At 49.7% G+C, this 13,172-nt stretch overlaps 1 protein-coding gene across 2 annotated transcripts in view; it reads left to right on the top strand.

The window, feature by feature from the left end:
- PUDP (pseudouridine 5'-phosphatase) overlaps positions 1 to 13,172 on the top strand; it is a 67,476-nt gene that overhangs the window by 29,552 nt on the left and 24,752 nt on the right. For both annotated transcript variants that reach the window (XM_027533077.1, XM_027533078.1), the window contains exon 2: positions 2,083 to 2,301. In XM_027533077.1, the coding sequence (XP_027388878.1) occupies positions 2,083 to 2,301 (219 nt within the window). The remainder of the gene's footprint in view (positions 1 to 2,082; positions 2,302 to 13,172) is intronic.

Below are 13,172 nucleotides of genomic sequence, written 5' to 3'. Positions count from 1 at the left end.
TACCAGAAAGGGAACCAAAACGGACGTGTCACCCAACCCCGGGGTCATGCCTGAGCAAGAGCAGTCAGGTGTGTACCAGAATGGAGATCTGAGAGCTGCTTCGTAAGTTAAGTGTGTTAGTCGCTTAGTCGTGTCTGACTCTTTGCGACCCCATGGACTGCAGCCCACCAGTCTCCTCTGTCCATGAGATTTTCCAGGCAAAGATACTGGAGTGGGTTGCCATTTCCTTCTGGGGATCTTCCCAACCCAGGGATCAAACCCAGGTCTCCTGCACTGTAGGCGGATTCTTTACTGACAGCTACAAGGGATCTGCTCGTTGTGTGTCTCTTACGGTGTCCCCTCCCACTGTCTCCCCATATCCAGCCCATGGTAGAAAAGGGAGGACCCAGATAGTTAAACGGAGAAGGCAATGGCACCCCACTCCAGCACTCTTGCCTGGAAAATCCCATGGACGGAGGAGCCTGGTAGGCCGCAATCCATGGGGTCACTAAGAGTCGGACAAGACTCAGCAACTTCACTTTCCCTTTTCACTTTCATGCATTGGAGAAGGAAATGGCACCCCACTCCAGTGTCCTTGCCTGGAGAATCCCAGGGACGGGGGAGCCTGGTGGGCTGCTGTCTATGGGGTTGCACAGAGTCGGACACGACTGAAGTGGCTTAGCAGCAGATAGTTAAAGCACTGAAGATGAGTTTGTACTTGATACGCAGCTATACGTGGTTTTGCCTTGAAAAGCAGAGAAAGCAAAGCCGTTCTGTGCTGCTGCTCCTTGTCCAAGGCTGGGTCCTGCCGCCACTGGCCAAGTGTCCAGGGCCCCTTCCTAGGAAGCGGGCTGCAGGCAGGAAGGACCAACCAGAGCAGAGCGGGCTGGGAAGGGCAGGTCAGCTGCCTGGAGATGCTGCCTCGGGCTGGGGTGGCTGGGGGTGGTCTCCGGGGCCCGTGCACTTCGCCGCAAAGTGTAGAATCAAGTTACCTTGCAGGGAACCCCCGCCGCTACTGCTGCACGACAGGACCGCTGCGGGTGGGGGGCGGAAATGGAGAGCACCGGACTTGTGCCTTCCTCCTGGGAGGTGCAGGCGGGCATCGGTGCTCACGCAGGGGCTCCATTCAGAGCCGCACCCGCGTCCGCCCGCTCCCGCCGGAGTGATTGCAGGGGTCGCGGAGCACTCGGTCGGTCCCTCGCGGTGCAGGCCCTGCACACAGGCTGCAGTGTGCACGCTCGCGGGTGCTCCATCAGGACGCCAAGTCTCAGTAGTGGTCAGGCTCAGCAGAATGTGCCTGTCAACGGAAAAGACGCTTGAACCATAACGCAGACATTTCGGGGCTTCCCTGGTGGGTCAGCGGTTAAGAATCCGCCTGCAGTGTGGGAGACGAAGGTTCGATCCCTGAGTCTGGAAGATCCCCTGGAGGAGGAAATGGCAACCCACTCCAGTATTCTTTTTTTTAGTCTAAATAATGTATTTTTGTCTGTACTAGCTCTGTTACCGCGCAGGCTTTTCTCTAGTTGCGGAGAGCGGGGGGGCCTCCGTGTAGATGCCGTGCGTGGGTTTCTCACTGCCGTGGGCTCTGTCTGCCGAGCACAGGCTCTAGAGCATGCGGGCTTCAGTAGTTGCGACACAGGGTTCAGTAAGTTACAGCTCCCGGGCTCTGGAGCCCAGTCTCGGTTAGTGGTGGCTCAGGGCTTTAGTGGCTCCAAGGTAGGTGGGATCTTCCCAGATGGGGGATTGAACCCATGTTCCCTACATTGACAGGCGGATTCTTTCACCACCGAGCCACCAGGGAGGGCCCCACTCCAGTATTCTTGCCTGGAGAATCCCACGGACAGAGGGGCCTGGCTGTCCACGGTCCACAGGAGCGCGGCATTGGACGCAGCTGCGCACAGACTTCCTTTCCCTCCCACCCTGTAAGGTTCCAGCGCAGCAGAGGGCAGGCCGCCGGGGCACCGTCTGAGTCTCCAAACCCGCCAGCGTTTCCCCTATGTCCACGGGCCCCGCTCCCGAGAGCTGTCTGCTCTGAACGCGGGCTCTGCGCGCCGTGAACACATCCCTCAACGCCGCTGTATCTCGGCCCCCTCGTCTCCGCAGATACCGAGCGGCTCTACTCAGCTGTGTTTGAGGACATCTGCGGGTGCTACGGGAAGAAGTACAGCTGGGACGTGAAGTCTCTGGTGATGGGCAAGAAGGCGCTGGAGGCGGCCCAGCTGATCAGAGACACGCTGCAGCTTCCGATGTCCGCGGAGGAGCTGGTGGAGGTGAGCCAGGCCAAGCTGAAGGAGGTCTTCCCCACGGCCGCGCTCATGCCAGGTGAGGTCCCCGGAGTGCGCTTGGGGCTCTGAGCGGCAGGTCTCAGCCTGCCAGGGGGCGCGCTAGCGTTCTCCTCTTCCCTGAGAACTCGGAAGATGCCCTTCCTGGTAAGGCTCCGAGGGACTCATTAGAGACGTTGGAGGATGCTGGCACGTGCTGTGGGTTTTCCGGGGTGGCCCAGTGGAAGAGAACCCTCCCGCCAGTGCAGCGGACTCAGGTTCGATCCCGGAGCGGGGAAGATCCCCTGGAGGAGGCATGACCACCCACTCCGGTGTTCTTGCCTGGAAAATTCCACGGACAGAGGAGCCTGGCGGGCTACAGTCCATGGGGTCACCAAAGAGTTGGGTGTGACTCAGCGACTACAGGACGGCAGCATCATGTGCTTGTCATTTTTGAGCTTTCTTAATATATGTTCTTTTCACGGATTCCTGAGGCCCGAAAACATTTGCATTTTGTTCATGTCAGTGTGACCTAGAGATCACATTCCTGAGAGAATTGCTTCCGAGTTTCAAATAGGTGGCTTTTGCTTTTCACAATCAGATAGAGAATTCATGTTTCAGCAGCTATGCAAACTTGAACATGTTGATGATAGGCAAGCAGCTAAATCTCCCTAAAGAAGTTTAAAAAAAAACTTATTTTAAGAGTTAAAGGTGTCATTCAGTTCTAACATGTCTGTGTGGCCTTTACTTGTTTTCCTTTGAGAGCTAAGATGACTTTTCTCCCCTGGGGCTTGTTAGCTGAAGATGGAACAACAGAACTGCCTGCTATTTCTTACTATAAGTGAGGAGGTCAAGAGTGTTCTAGGTTACAGGGACCAAAATGGCTTAAAAATGGAGTGTTATTTTAAGATTCTTCTAGGAAGAAAGGTGAATTACTCAGTCTTTAGAATTCCTGGTGCTCAGGGAGAAAAAAGTTTACAGTCAGAGCAGTAATTTTGGATTCAAAATGGTATTAACATGAGTCATGGTCATTTTTTGAAACACATGTAATTATCTGCATTTATACATATATCCAGAGGGGCAGATTGAATATCCCCTGGAACTAGTGAGTTTCCTGGAAAGGACCTTGCTATTACTGCTGCCTGGTATTACAAAGAAACCGTGTGGGCTCTTCTTGGATTACACACACACACACACACACACACACACACACACACGCCTGTACATCACACATACATACACGTGAATGTCACACACACGTTAGACACATGCAGACATATGTCACACACACAAACACGTCACACACACACACTTATGTCACACATATACACGTTATGTCACGGAAATACATGTGAACACACACGTACCTCGGCATATGAGCACAAGCACCATGACACACACTCCCTTCACCAGCTGCCTTTCTGGGCCGTTTGCACACGTGGGGATGCTGACAAGCTTCAGTGATGGAAGCACAGCTATTAATAAACGTCACAGAAGTTCTTAGCTAAAAGTTTATCATCTTACCATTGTTGAGTGTGCCAGCTGAGCGTTAAGAATGTTCAGACGGTTGTGTAACCAGCAACAGCATCCATCTCTCTCAACTTTTTACCTTGTGGAGTTGAAGCTGTGTACCCAATAGACCCTAACTTCCATCCCTTCCTCTGTCTCTCTCTCTCCAGCTCCAGGGACCTCCCCTTCTGCTTTCTGTCTCTGTGAATTTGAACTACTCTAGGTATCTCACATGGCGCTAGTGTTAAACAGCCCACCTAGCAGTGCAGGAGACACAGGTTCAGTCTGTGGGTCAGGACGATCTCCTGGAGAAGGAAACAGCAACCGCACTGCCGTGTCCTTGCCTGGAGACTCCCGTGGACAGAGGAGCCTGGCGGGCTGCAGTCCATGGGGTCCAGAGTCAGAGCTGCCTGAGTGAGCGCACGTGCACAGATCCTCAGTGTTTGCCCTCCTGTGGCCAACCTCGAGGTTCGTCAGCGCTCTCATTCCACACGTGCAGCGTGCGACAGGCTTCTCTCCCTCTGAAGACAGAATCATACTCCATTGTGTGGATGGATCTCACTTTGCTTATCTGTTCATCTGTCGATAAACACTTGGGTTGCTTCTGCCTCTTGGCTACTGTGAAAACCACTGCTGTGAACATGTGCATAGAAATACCTCTTCAGGAACTTGGTTTTATTTATTTATTTTTTTTGGGGGGGTACAGTCCCAGAAACACAATTATCGAATTATAAGGTGATTCCCTTTGTGGTGTTTCGAGGGTCCCCCGACTGTTTTCTAGACTGGCTGTGTCATTGTATGTTTCTTCCAACAGTCCACAAGGGTTCGAGATTCTCTACATTTTCACCAACTCTGGTTATTTTCTCTCTTTTTGATAGGAACCATCCTAATGTGTGTGAAGCCATTATCTCTTGGATTTGAATTTCTTGAATAATTAATGACATAGAGCGTTGTTTCTTGCTGTTAGCCATTTGTGTGTCTTCTTTGGAGAAATGTTTATTCAAGTCCTTTGCCCATTTTTTGATTTTTTTTTTCTTGTTGAGTTCTAGGAATTCTTCATATAATAAAGTCTGAATACAAACCCACTTATCAGCTACATGGTTTGCAGATATTTCCTCCCATTTCAGAGGTTGCTTCTTCACTCTGTTGAGTGTGTCCCTTGATACCCAGAACTTTTTACGTTTGATGTACTCCCATTGACTATTTCTGTTCTTGCTTGAGTTTTTAGTGTCATAGCCAAGAGTTTAAAAAAAAAAAAAGATCCTATATCTTAATGCTTTCTTTCTGTTTGTTGTCTTTTAGGAATTTTGTAGTTTTAGCTCTTACCTTTCGGCCTTTAATCCACCTTATATTAATTTTTGCATATGGTATAAGAGTCCAGCTTTGTTCTTTCCAAGTGGATATCCATGTTCCCAAAACACACTTTGTTGAAGAGACTGTCGTTTTCCCCATTGAGTGGTCTTGGGAGCCTTGTTGAAAGATCACCTGGGTGTTGCATGTGTGAAGAGTTATTTCCAGGCTCTCTATTCTATTCCATTGGTCTATATGTCTGTCTTTATGTCAGCACCAAACTGTTTCGATTACCATATCTTTGTAATATGTTTTGAAACCTGGAAGTGTGAGATTCTCCAAGTTTGTTCTTCTTTTCCAAGATGGTGTATGGCTATTCAGGTTCCACTGAGAGTCCATATAAATGTTGGCATTGACTTCTGTATTTCAACAAAAAGTGCCTTGGGATTTTGGTATGGATTCCTCTGAATCTGTAGACCACTTTGGGTACTGTGGGCACTGTAAAGATGATCAGATCTTGCGGCCCATGAGCCTGGGAAGTGTTTCCCTTTCTTTGTGTCTTCTTCAGTTTCTTCCAGCAGTATCTTGTAGTTTCAGCATTACAGGACTTTCACCTTCTTCTGTTTCTCTTTGATGCACTTCTCAGTGGGTTTATTTAAATGTTCTTTTCAGATTTTTCCTTGTTTAATGTGTGGAAATACAGCTGACTTTTGCATGTTGATTTTTGTCATCTGCAGTGTTGCTGAAGTTTGTTAATAGTGCTATGGTCTTATGTATATGTGCAGAATCTTTAGAGTTTTCTACGTTTAGGATCATTTCATGTGCAAACAGATGACTTCATCTCTTCCTTTCTGATGTGGATGTATTTTATTTCTCTTCCTTGCCTAGATGCTCTGGCTAGGACTTATAGTGCTGTGTGAGATAAAAGTGAGACGAGAAAGCGTTGTTTTCTTGTTCCTTATTGCAGAGAAAAAGCTTTCAGCCTTTTAACATTGAGTATGATGTTAGTTATGGAATTTTCATATATGGCTTTTATTATGTTGAGGTACTTTTCTTTTATTCCTGGTTTGAGTGTTTATGTCATGAAAGGGTGTTGAGTTTTTTCCAAATGCTTTTTCTGCCTCAGTTGAGATTATCCTTTGGGTTTTGTTCATTTTGTTAACACGGTGTGTCACGTTGATTTTTGTATGTTGAACCGTCCTCGAGACTCCAGAAATAAATCCCCCTTCTTCACGGTGTAGAAGAATCCTCTGAATGTGCTACTTAAATAAGTTTGCTAGTGTCTTGTTGAGTGTGTTTGCCTCAGTTTCTTGTCATTTCTTTCTTTGGCTTTGGTGCCAGGGTAACGCTGGCCCGATGGGATGAGCTTGGGAGTATATCGTCCTCTTTTAATTGTGGGGAAGAGTTTGAGTACTGTTGGTGGTAATTCTTTACAGTCTGGTGGAATTCTCCGGTGAATCTGTTTGGTCCTGTTTTCCTTGTCGGACGGCTTCTGATTACTGAATTAATCTCCATAACACATAGAGGTTTGAACAGACTTTCTTTTGCTTTGATCTCGATAGCTTGTATATTTCTAGCAATTCATCTGTTTCTTCCAGGCTATTCAGTGTGTCTGCTTACAGGTTCTCACATTATTCTCTTTGAATCACTTTTATTTCTGTGCTGTTGGTTTTCGTGTCCTTGCTTTCATTTCTGATTGTATTTATAAGCCTGGTGTTTGTTTTTTTTCTTCAGTAATCCAGCTAAGTCTATATTGTTTGTATTTGACATGGAGTCTCTTGCATTGTTTAACATACAAAGCACCCTTGGTTTAGGCACGCAAATCTCCTCTTTCTTCTTTATCCACCCAAGCCTTTCAAGTGGTTTTCCTTCCAGAATTTTTGTGTCGTTTTTTTTTTTTTTTAAGATAAACTTGAGACATGATGGTCGTGGTTTAGGCACTAAGCTGTATCCGACTCTTGGATACCCGCATGGCTTATAACCCACCGGGCTTCTCTGTCAATGGGCCTGCCCAGGCAGGAACACTGGAGTGGGTTGCCATTTCCTTCTCCAGGGACCTTCCCAACCCAGGGATCCAATCCATGTCTTGGCAGGCAGATTCTTTCCCATTGAGCCACCAGGGAAGCCCATACTTGAGATATATTCTACTACAATTCCAAGAAAACGATGTCTTCTGCAGCTAGCCTGGTAGTTTGGCTGGAATGCCATCAAGTCTATATTATGGAGTCTATTTGGTGATCCAGTCCATGTAGTATCCTCATCTTGGCTTTCCCAGTGACCAGATATTATGTAAATAATACCTCATCCTGGGTAATCACTGAAGAGAACGGAACCCTAAAACCAGCTCCAGTGTAGAAATGAGATGAGAACTTGTTCTTCCTAGACGGTTTAGTCCTGCTGAAGTCGCCTGGAAGACTCTTGTCTCTGCATACATCTCATGCCAGTCACAGACACGGTAAGGACAGAGATCTAGTTTCTACTCAGAGAGACGTGCTGCACCCCCGAGTTGCCATCTGTGCCGCCTCCCTCCCAGCACCTCTTTTATGTGAGCCAAAGCCGAGCCCCACCGGAAAGGCAGCCTCCCGGGTCTGGAGTCCAGGGAGCGGTGACGGTAGCCAGGAACAGACCACTGCCGTCTGTCCAGATCAGGTGTTCCTCTTGTCCCCTTGCCGCTTTGACTCCATCATGCAGCTCAGGATGATCGAGGTGGAGCCCTTGACTTCCGTTTCTCTTCCCTCTTCGGGTGTTTTCTTGGGGGGCGGGGGCATTTCCAGCTGGGGCAGGCACCTTGAGCCCATGAGAGGAAGGAGCCTGTCTGTAGAGAGGGTGTTTTATGAATCCCACGTCCTTCATTTTGCACAAGGAAATGGCAGCCCACTCCAGCATCCTTGCTTACAGAATCCCCACCGACAGGCGGGCTGTAGTCCGTGGAGTCGCAGAGAGTCGGACACGACTGAGCCACTCACACAGACGTCCTTCATTCTGACGATGCAGCTCTGCCTTCAGGTGAGCGCTGTGGCCCGGCAGGTCCTTAGTGCGGAAGGGAGGGCAGGTTGCCTGGGAAACAGGCCCTGCCATAGTGATGCAGGAGGTCGGCCTGGGCCGTCACCAGGGTGACCGGCCCCTGATTATGAGGTGCGTGCGGCTCTGCCTGGGTCCCGCCTCACGGAGGGTCGGGCTGGCCTGTGCGGCTTGGAGGCCAGGCATGAGTGACTTGATTCCCTCCTCATGAGCTGTGGACACCTCTCTTTAAAATCGGCTGTGGATGTTCTAGGAGGCAAGTACTTTTTTTTTTAACTTTTTATTTTCTATTGAGGTATAGCTGATTAACACTGTTGTGATGGTTTCAGGCGGACAGTGAAGGCACTCAGCCGTACATGTACATGTATCCATGCCCCCCCAAATTCCCCTCCCATTCAGGCTGCCACATGACATGGAGCAGAGTTCCCTGTGCTGGACAGCAGGTCCTTGTTGGTTCTTCATATTAAACACAGCAGTGTGTCCATGTCCATCCCAAACTCCCTGACTATCCCTTCCCCCATCCTCCCCTCTGGAAACCATAAGGTAATTACAGAGGATTGAGCAGAGTTCCCTGTGCTGGACAGCAGGTCCTTGTTGGTTCTCCATGTGAAACACAGCAGTGTGTCCACATCCATCCCAAATTCCCTGACTGTCCCTTCCTGCCATCAGGACAGAAGTACTTTTGTCCAGTATGTCCTGTAAGCATTTACCACATCCCTTAGTGATGAAACAGAATGTAAGTCAGCCAAGGGTCTAATTATTTTCTGAGAATAGACATCTTCTTAACAGTGGCAAAAATTTTTGACCAAAAAAAAATATATATATATATATATATATATTTTGAAATGTATGTGGTTTTACATAGGAAAAATTTTGACATGGAATGTAAGGAAACCGTCAGAACAGTGTTCCCCGTGAAGGGTGCTGATAACCTCCAGTGTATTTTTTTTTTTAATTACTGTTTTTTAATTAAAAAAATGATCTCTTTAGTTTTGGCTACACGAGGTCGTCGTTGCTGCGTGTGGGCTTTGTCTAGCGGAGGCGAGCAGAGGCTGCTGATGGTGGTGTGCGAGATTCTCACAGCGGTGTCGCTTCTCTTGTTGAGGATGAGCTCTATGGCTTAGTTGTCTCACGGGCTGTGGGGTCTTTCTTCCCCAGCCAGGGCTGGAACTCCTGACCCCTGCGTGGGCAGGTGGGTTTGTCACCCCTGAACCACTAGGAAAGTCCACCTGCACCGTATTGTGGAGAAGATTGCTTCAGTCGCGGGTTCTTGGAGGTGTATGACGGTAATGTGTTTTGGCATCGTTTAAGCAGGAGTAAGTTGGTTCGGAAGGCCGGTAAATAAAGTCTGTGGTTTTTAATGGTGTGAAACCCCCAAGAAGGTCTGCTGTTGCCGTGGCTCTTTGCTTTTCCTGCTCTTTTTCCCTGGGGGTGGGGGTTGGGGATTTCCCACAGAAAAGCCCAGGACGTGACTTCGGGCCCGTGGAGGGGACGGGGACAAGGCCCCGCCCAGGACTGCTGGCCCAGAGGCACTGCCCCGTGACATGGGCCCCTGAGGAATGCAGGTCCACCGCCACCGTGGAGTGTCGCCTGGGTGTTGCCCGTGGGGACAGGTCCCAGGTGGAGACAGGCCTGACCCGGACAGGTCCTCACCGGGGCTCCGAAGTCCCTCACGCCAGGACAGGCTCGGGATTCACTGACGCTGCTCTCGGGAGCGCCCTGAAGACTACAGCGCAGCCACCCAGTGGGCAGCACTTTCCCTGGGGGGCGCCCCGGGCCCGGTCCACCTGGGCCTGTTTCTTCTAGGCCCGGTGCCTGAGCCTCTTGTCTGTTTCCACCTGTCTGCCTTTGGCTTTTCTGTTTTGTTCTTCATCTGCCTTCCACCTTTAGTTCCCCATGGCTGTCAGCCAGCATGACCATCTCCCGCCACCCCACTTGGTGAATACACCTTCCACCACCCTGGCAAGAAGGCACTCGCTTTCTCAGGGTCCCTCTGTAACTTCCTCTTCCTTTACTTAACCCTTACGTGCAGCTGCTGCTGAGTGGGTGCTCAGGGAGACACAAAAGAAACGTCTCCTTCTCCACGCAGTCCATAATCAGACTAGGACCCATGCGTCTCAGTTCAGTTCAGTCGCTCAGTCCTGTCCAACTCCATGTGACCCCATGGACTGCAGCACACCAGGCCTCCTTGTCCGTCATCATCTCCCTGAGCTTGTTCAAACTCGTGTCCGTCCAGTCGTAGAGTTGACTAAAATGTCTTCATCTTTTTTTCTTATATACAAATAAATTTCAGGTCTTACAAGATCAGTTCAGTTCAGTCGCTCAGTTGTGTCTGACTCTTTCTTAAACCACGTACTATATAGTCCGTGGAATTCTCCAGGCCAGAATACTGCAGTGGGTAGCCTTTCCCTTCTCCAGGGAATCTTCCCAACCCAGGGATCGAACCCAGGTCTCCCGCATTGCAGGCGGACTCTACCAGCTGAGCCACCTGGGAAACCCCATTACTTACTGTTTAACAGGGATTCCCAGGTGGTGCTAGCGGTAAAGAACCTTCCTGCCAGGTTTGATCCCTGGGTCGGGAAGATCCCCTGGAGGAGGGCACGGCAACCCACTCCAGGATTCTTTCCTGGAGAATCCCACAGACAGAGGAGCCTGGCGGGCTGCAGTCCACGGGGTCAGAACGAGTCAGACACGACTGGATTGGCTTAGCATGCGCACGCTGCTGAGCCATTCAGGATGCCTCCTTCTAGGACATTTCTTAGGATACCTGTGTGATGTGTGTATACACACACACATCCCTTAAAGGAACTAAAAAAAAAATTCACCAACATCCAAATCAAGTAAACAGTTGATGCATAGAATGAAAATCCTGAAATATTTAAATTACATTGCTTGGCAACTTTTCTAGGAAGAGACAGGTGTTTTTTTTTTTTTTGTTTGTTTGTACATGAGGTGAGTCTCCTTTATGAGCCTGAGGCGTGTCAGGGACTAAAAAAGGAACTAAAAAAAAAATTCACCAACATCCAAATCAAGTAAACAGTTGATGCATAGAATGAAAATCCTGAAATATTTAAATTACATTGCTTGGCAACTTTTATAGGAAGAGACAGGTTCTTTTTTTTTTTTTTGGTTTGTACATGAGGTGAGTCTCCTTTATGAGCCTGAGGCGTGTCAGGGACTAGCTGAGAAGTCAGGTCCTCTGTGTGTTCTTACGTGTGCCTGCGTGTCAGCCTCGGGTCATTTTAGCACCTGCACTTCCCAGGTGATGCTCTGCAGTCCTGCGAGGTTTAAGTAAGCTGCCCACAGATGCTCAGAGCTGGCTTCTGACTGGCAGGGGCTCCAGCGAGCAGAGCTGCACTGTTCGCAGGGCAGGATTTGGAGAACGCACCCCTCAAAGGCAATGCCGACTCATAGGAAGAGTCCTCTTCCAGGCTGTGCCATGCCCCTGAGCCACCCACCCCACTCTTGAGGGGGGCTTCCCTGGTGGCTCAGATGGTAAACGATCCTGCCTGCAATGCGGGATCCCTGAGTCAGAAAGATCCACCCTTGAGGTGGTGCCAGTGGTGAAGAATCCCCCCTGCCATTGTAGGAGATGAAAGAGACTCAGGTTTGCTCCCTGGATTACGAAGATCCCCAGGGAATGACTACCCGCTCCAGTATTCTTGCCTGGAGAATCCCAGGGACAGAGGAGCCTGGCAGGCTACAGTCCAGGGGGTCGAAAAGAGTCAGACACCACAGTTGAAAGGAGAGTGGCCCTCAGGGTGAGTCAGCAGGAGGTTATCCCCTTTATCTGCCCTGGAATGTGAGCTCATAGCCTGTGGTCATGCCATTCCAAAGCAACTGATTAGAAATCCACAATGATGTTGAAATCCAGGCATTGCTCAGGGTGCTCTTTGAAGGGGCAGAGGTGTCAGTGCAACGGTTGGGATGTTGTTTCGGGGCGGGGTGGGGGGGCTCTGAAGAGCTCCAGTACCATAGTCCTTTCTGTCTCAGCACAGAGAGGAGTTCAGAGAGAGCAGAGTGGTAGATACTCGTGGCTAATGAGAAGACGCCTGTGAGGCTCACAAGCAGGTGGACAAGACTTGTCACGCCCCGAGAACTTGGCCAGCCACAGTTTTATAATCAAAAGAAAAGTAGGGAGGAGGAGAAGACCACCTTTTTCCTCATTCTTGAGTAGATGTCACGCTTCCATCATCAGCTCCTCCTCCACGTTGGGCAGGGGAGTTTTCTTGTCTTGCATGGTCAAGCTATTTCACAGAGTTGTTTTTTCATGTGGGCAGAGCATGACTAAGTCACTGAGCTCACTGGGCGGGATGTGGGTCTCATGCCACCGCCCTTTTATTGTTTGGGGGCAAGTCTCCTGCTTCTGTTGCGTGGTTTTGCTGCTAAGCTCCAATCCTTTGGCCACCTAATGCGAAGAACTGACTTCTGGAAGAGACCCTGATGCTGGGAAAGATTGAAGGCGGGAGGAGAAGGGGACGGCAGAGGGTGAGATGGTTGGTTGGCATCACCCACTCGATGGACATGGGTTTGAGTAAACTCTGGGAGTTGGTGATGGACAGGGAAGCTGGCGTGCTGCGGTCCAGGGGGTTGCAAACAGTCGGATACAACTGAGCGACTGAACTGAGCGAAGCCTGCTTGGTTGTGTGGTTAAGCAGCTCTCCTTTCCTGAGTGATCATTTAACTTACGGGGGTCTCCCATATTTTTTTGTGCTTCCAGTTGCCTCATAGGGCTAACTGTCTGATCGCCTGCTTTGTCCCTTCACTCTGTCCCCGTCATCTGGAGCCCTGCTCTGAGAACCTGCTCCTGTAAGTTGCCACCCCCTTGCACCTCCTGGCTGTCATTCTAGCAGAGAGACCTGGTCTCGGGGTCCAAGGTGGCAGCTGGAGATTCCGGGGGCTTTTCCCTACTGCTGCCGAGAACCGGTGCTCCCCTGTTGTTCCTGTGTGTGTCTGTGTGTCTTCTCTTTCTTTCCTGAGCTTTATGCTTGAGGGCTAACTGTTTGTCAAAATTTTGCCAGCACACGTTTGTATTTGCAGTCATGAACTACAACTCCTTCTCATAATCACGGCCCCCTGTTTCTAGTCTCCACCTCAAGCTCCTACCTTGGG

Source organism: Bos indicus x Bos taurus, chromosome X, assembly GCF_003369695.1.
Source record: "Bos indicus x Bos taurus breed Angus x Brahman F1 hybrid chromosome X, Bos_hybrid_MaternalHap_v2.0, whole genome shotgun sequence".
In the NCBI taxonomy this organism is placed as follows: Eukaryota; Metazoa; Chordata; class Mammalia; order Artiodactyla; family Bovidae; genus Bos; species Bos indicus x Bos taurus.
This window is presented reverse-complemented; position numbering and strand designations above follow the sequence as displayed.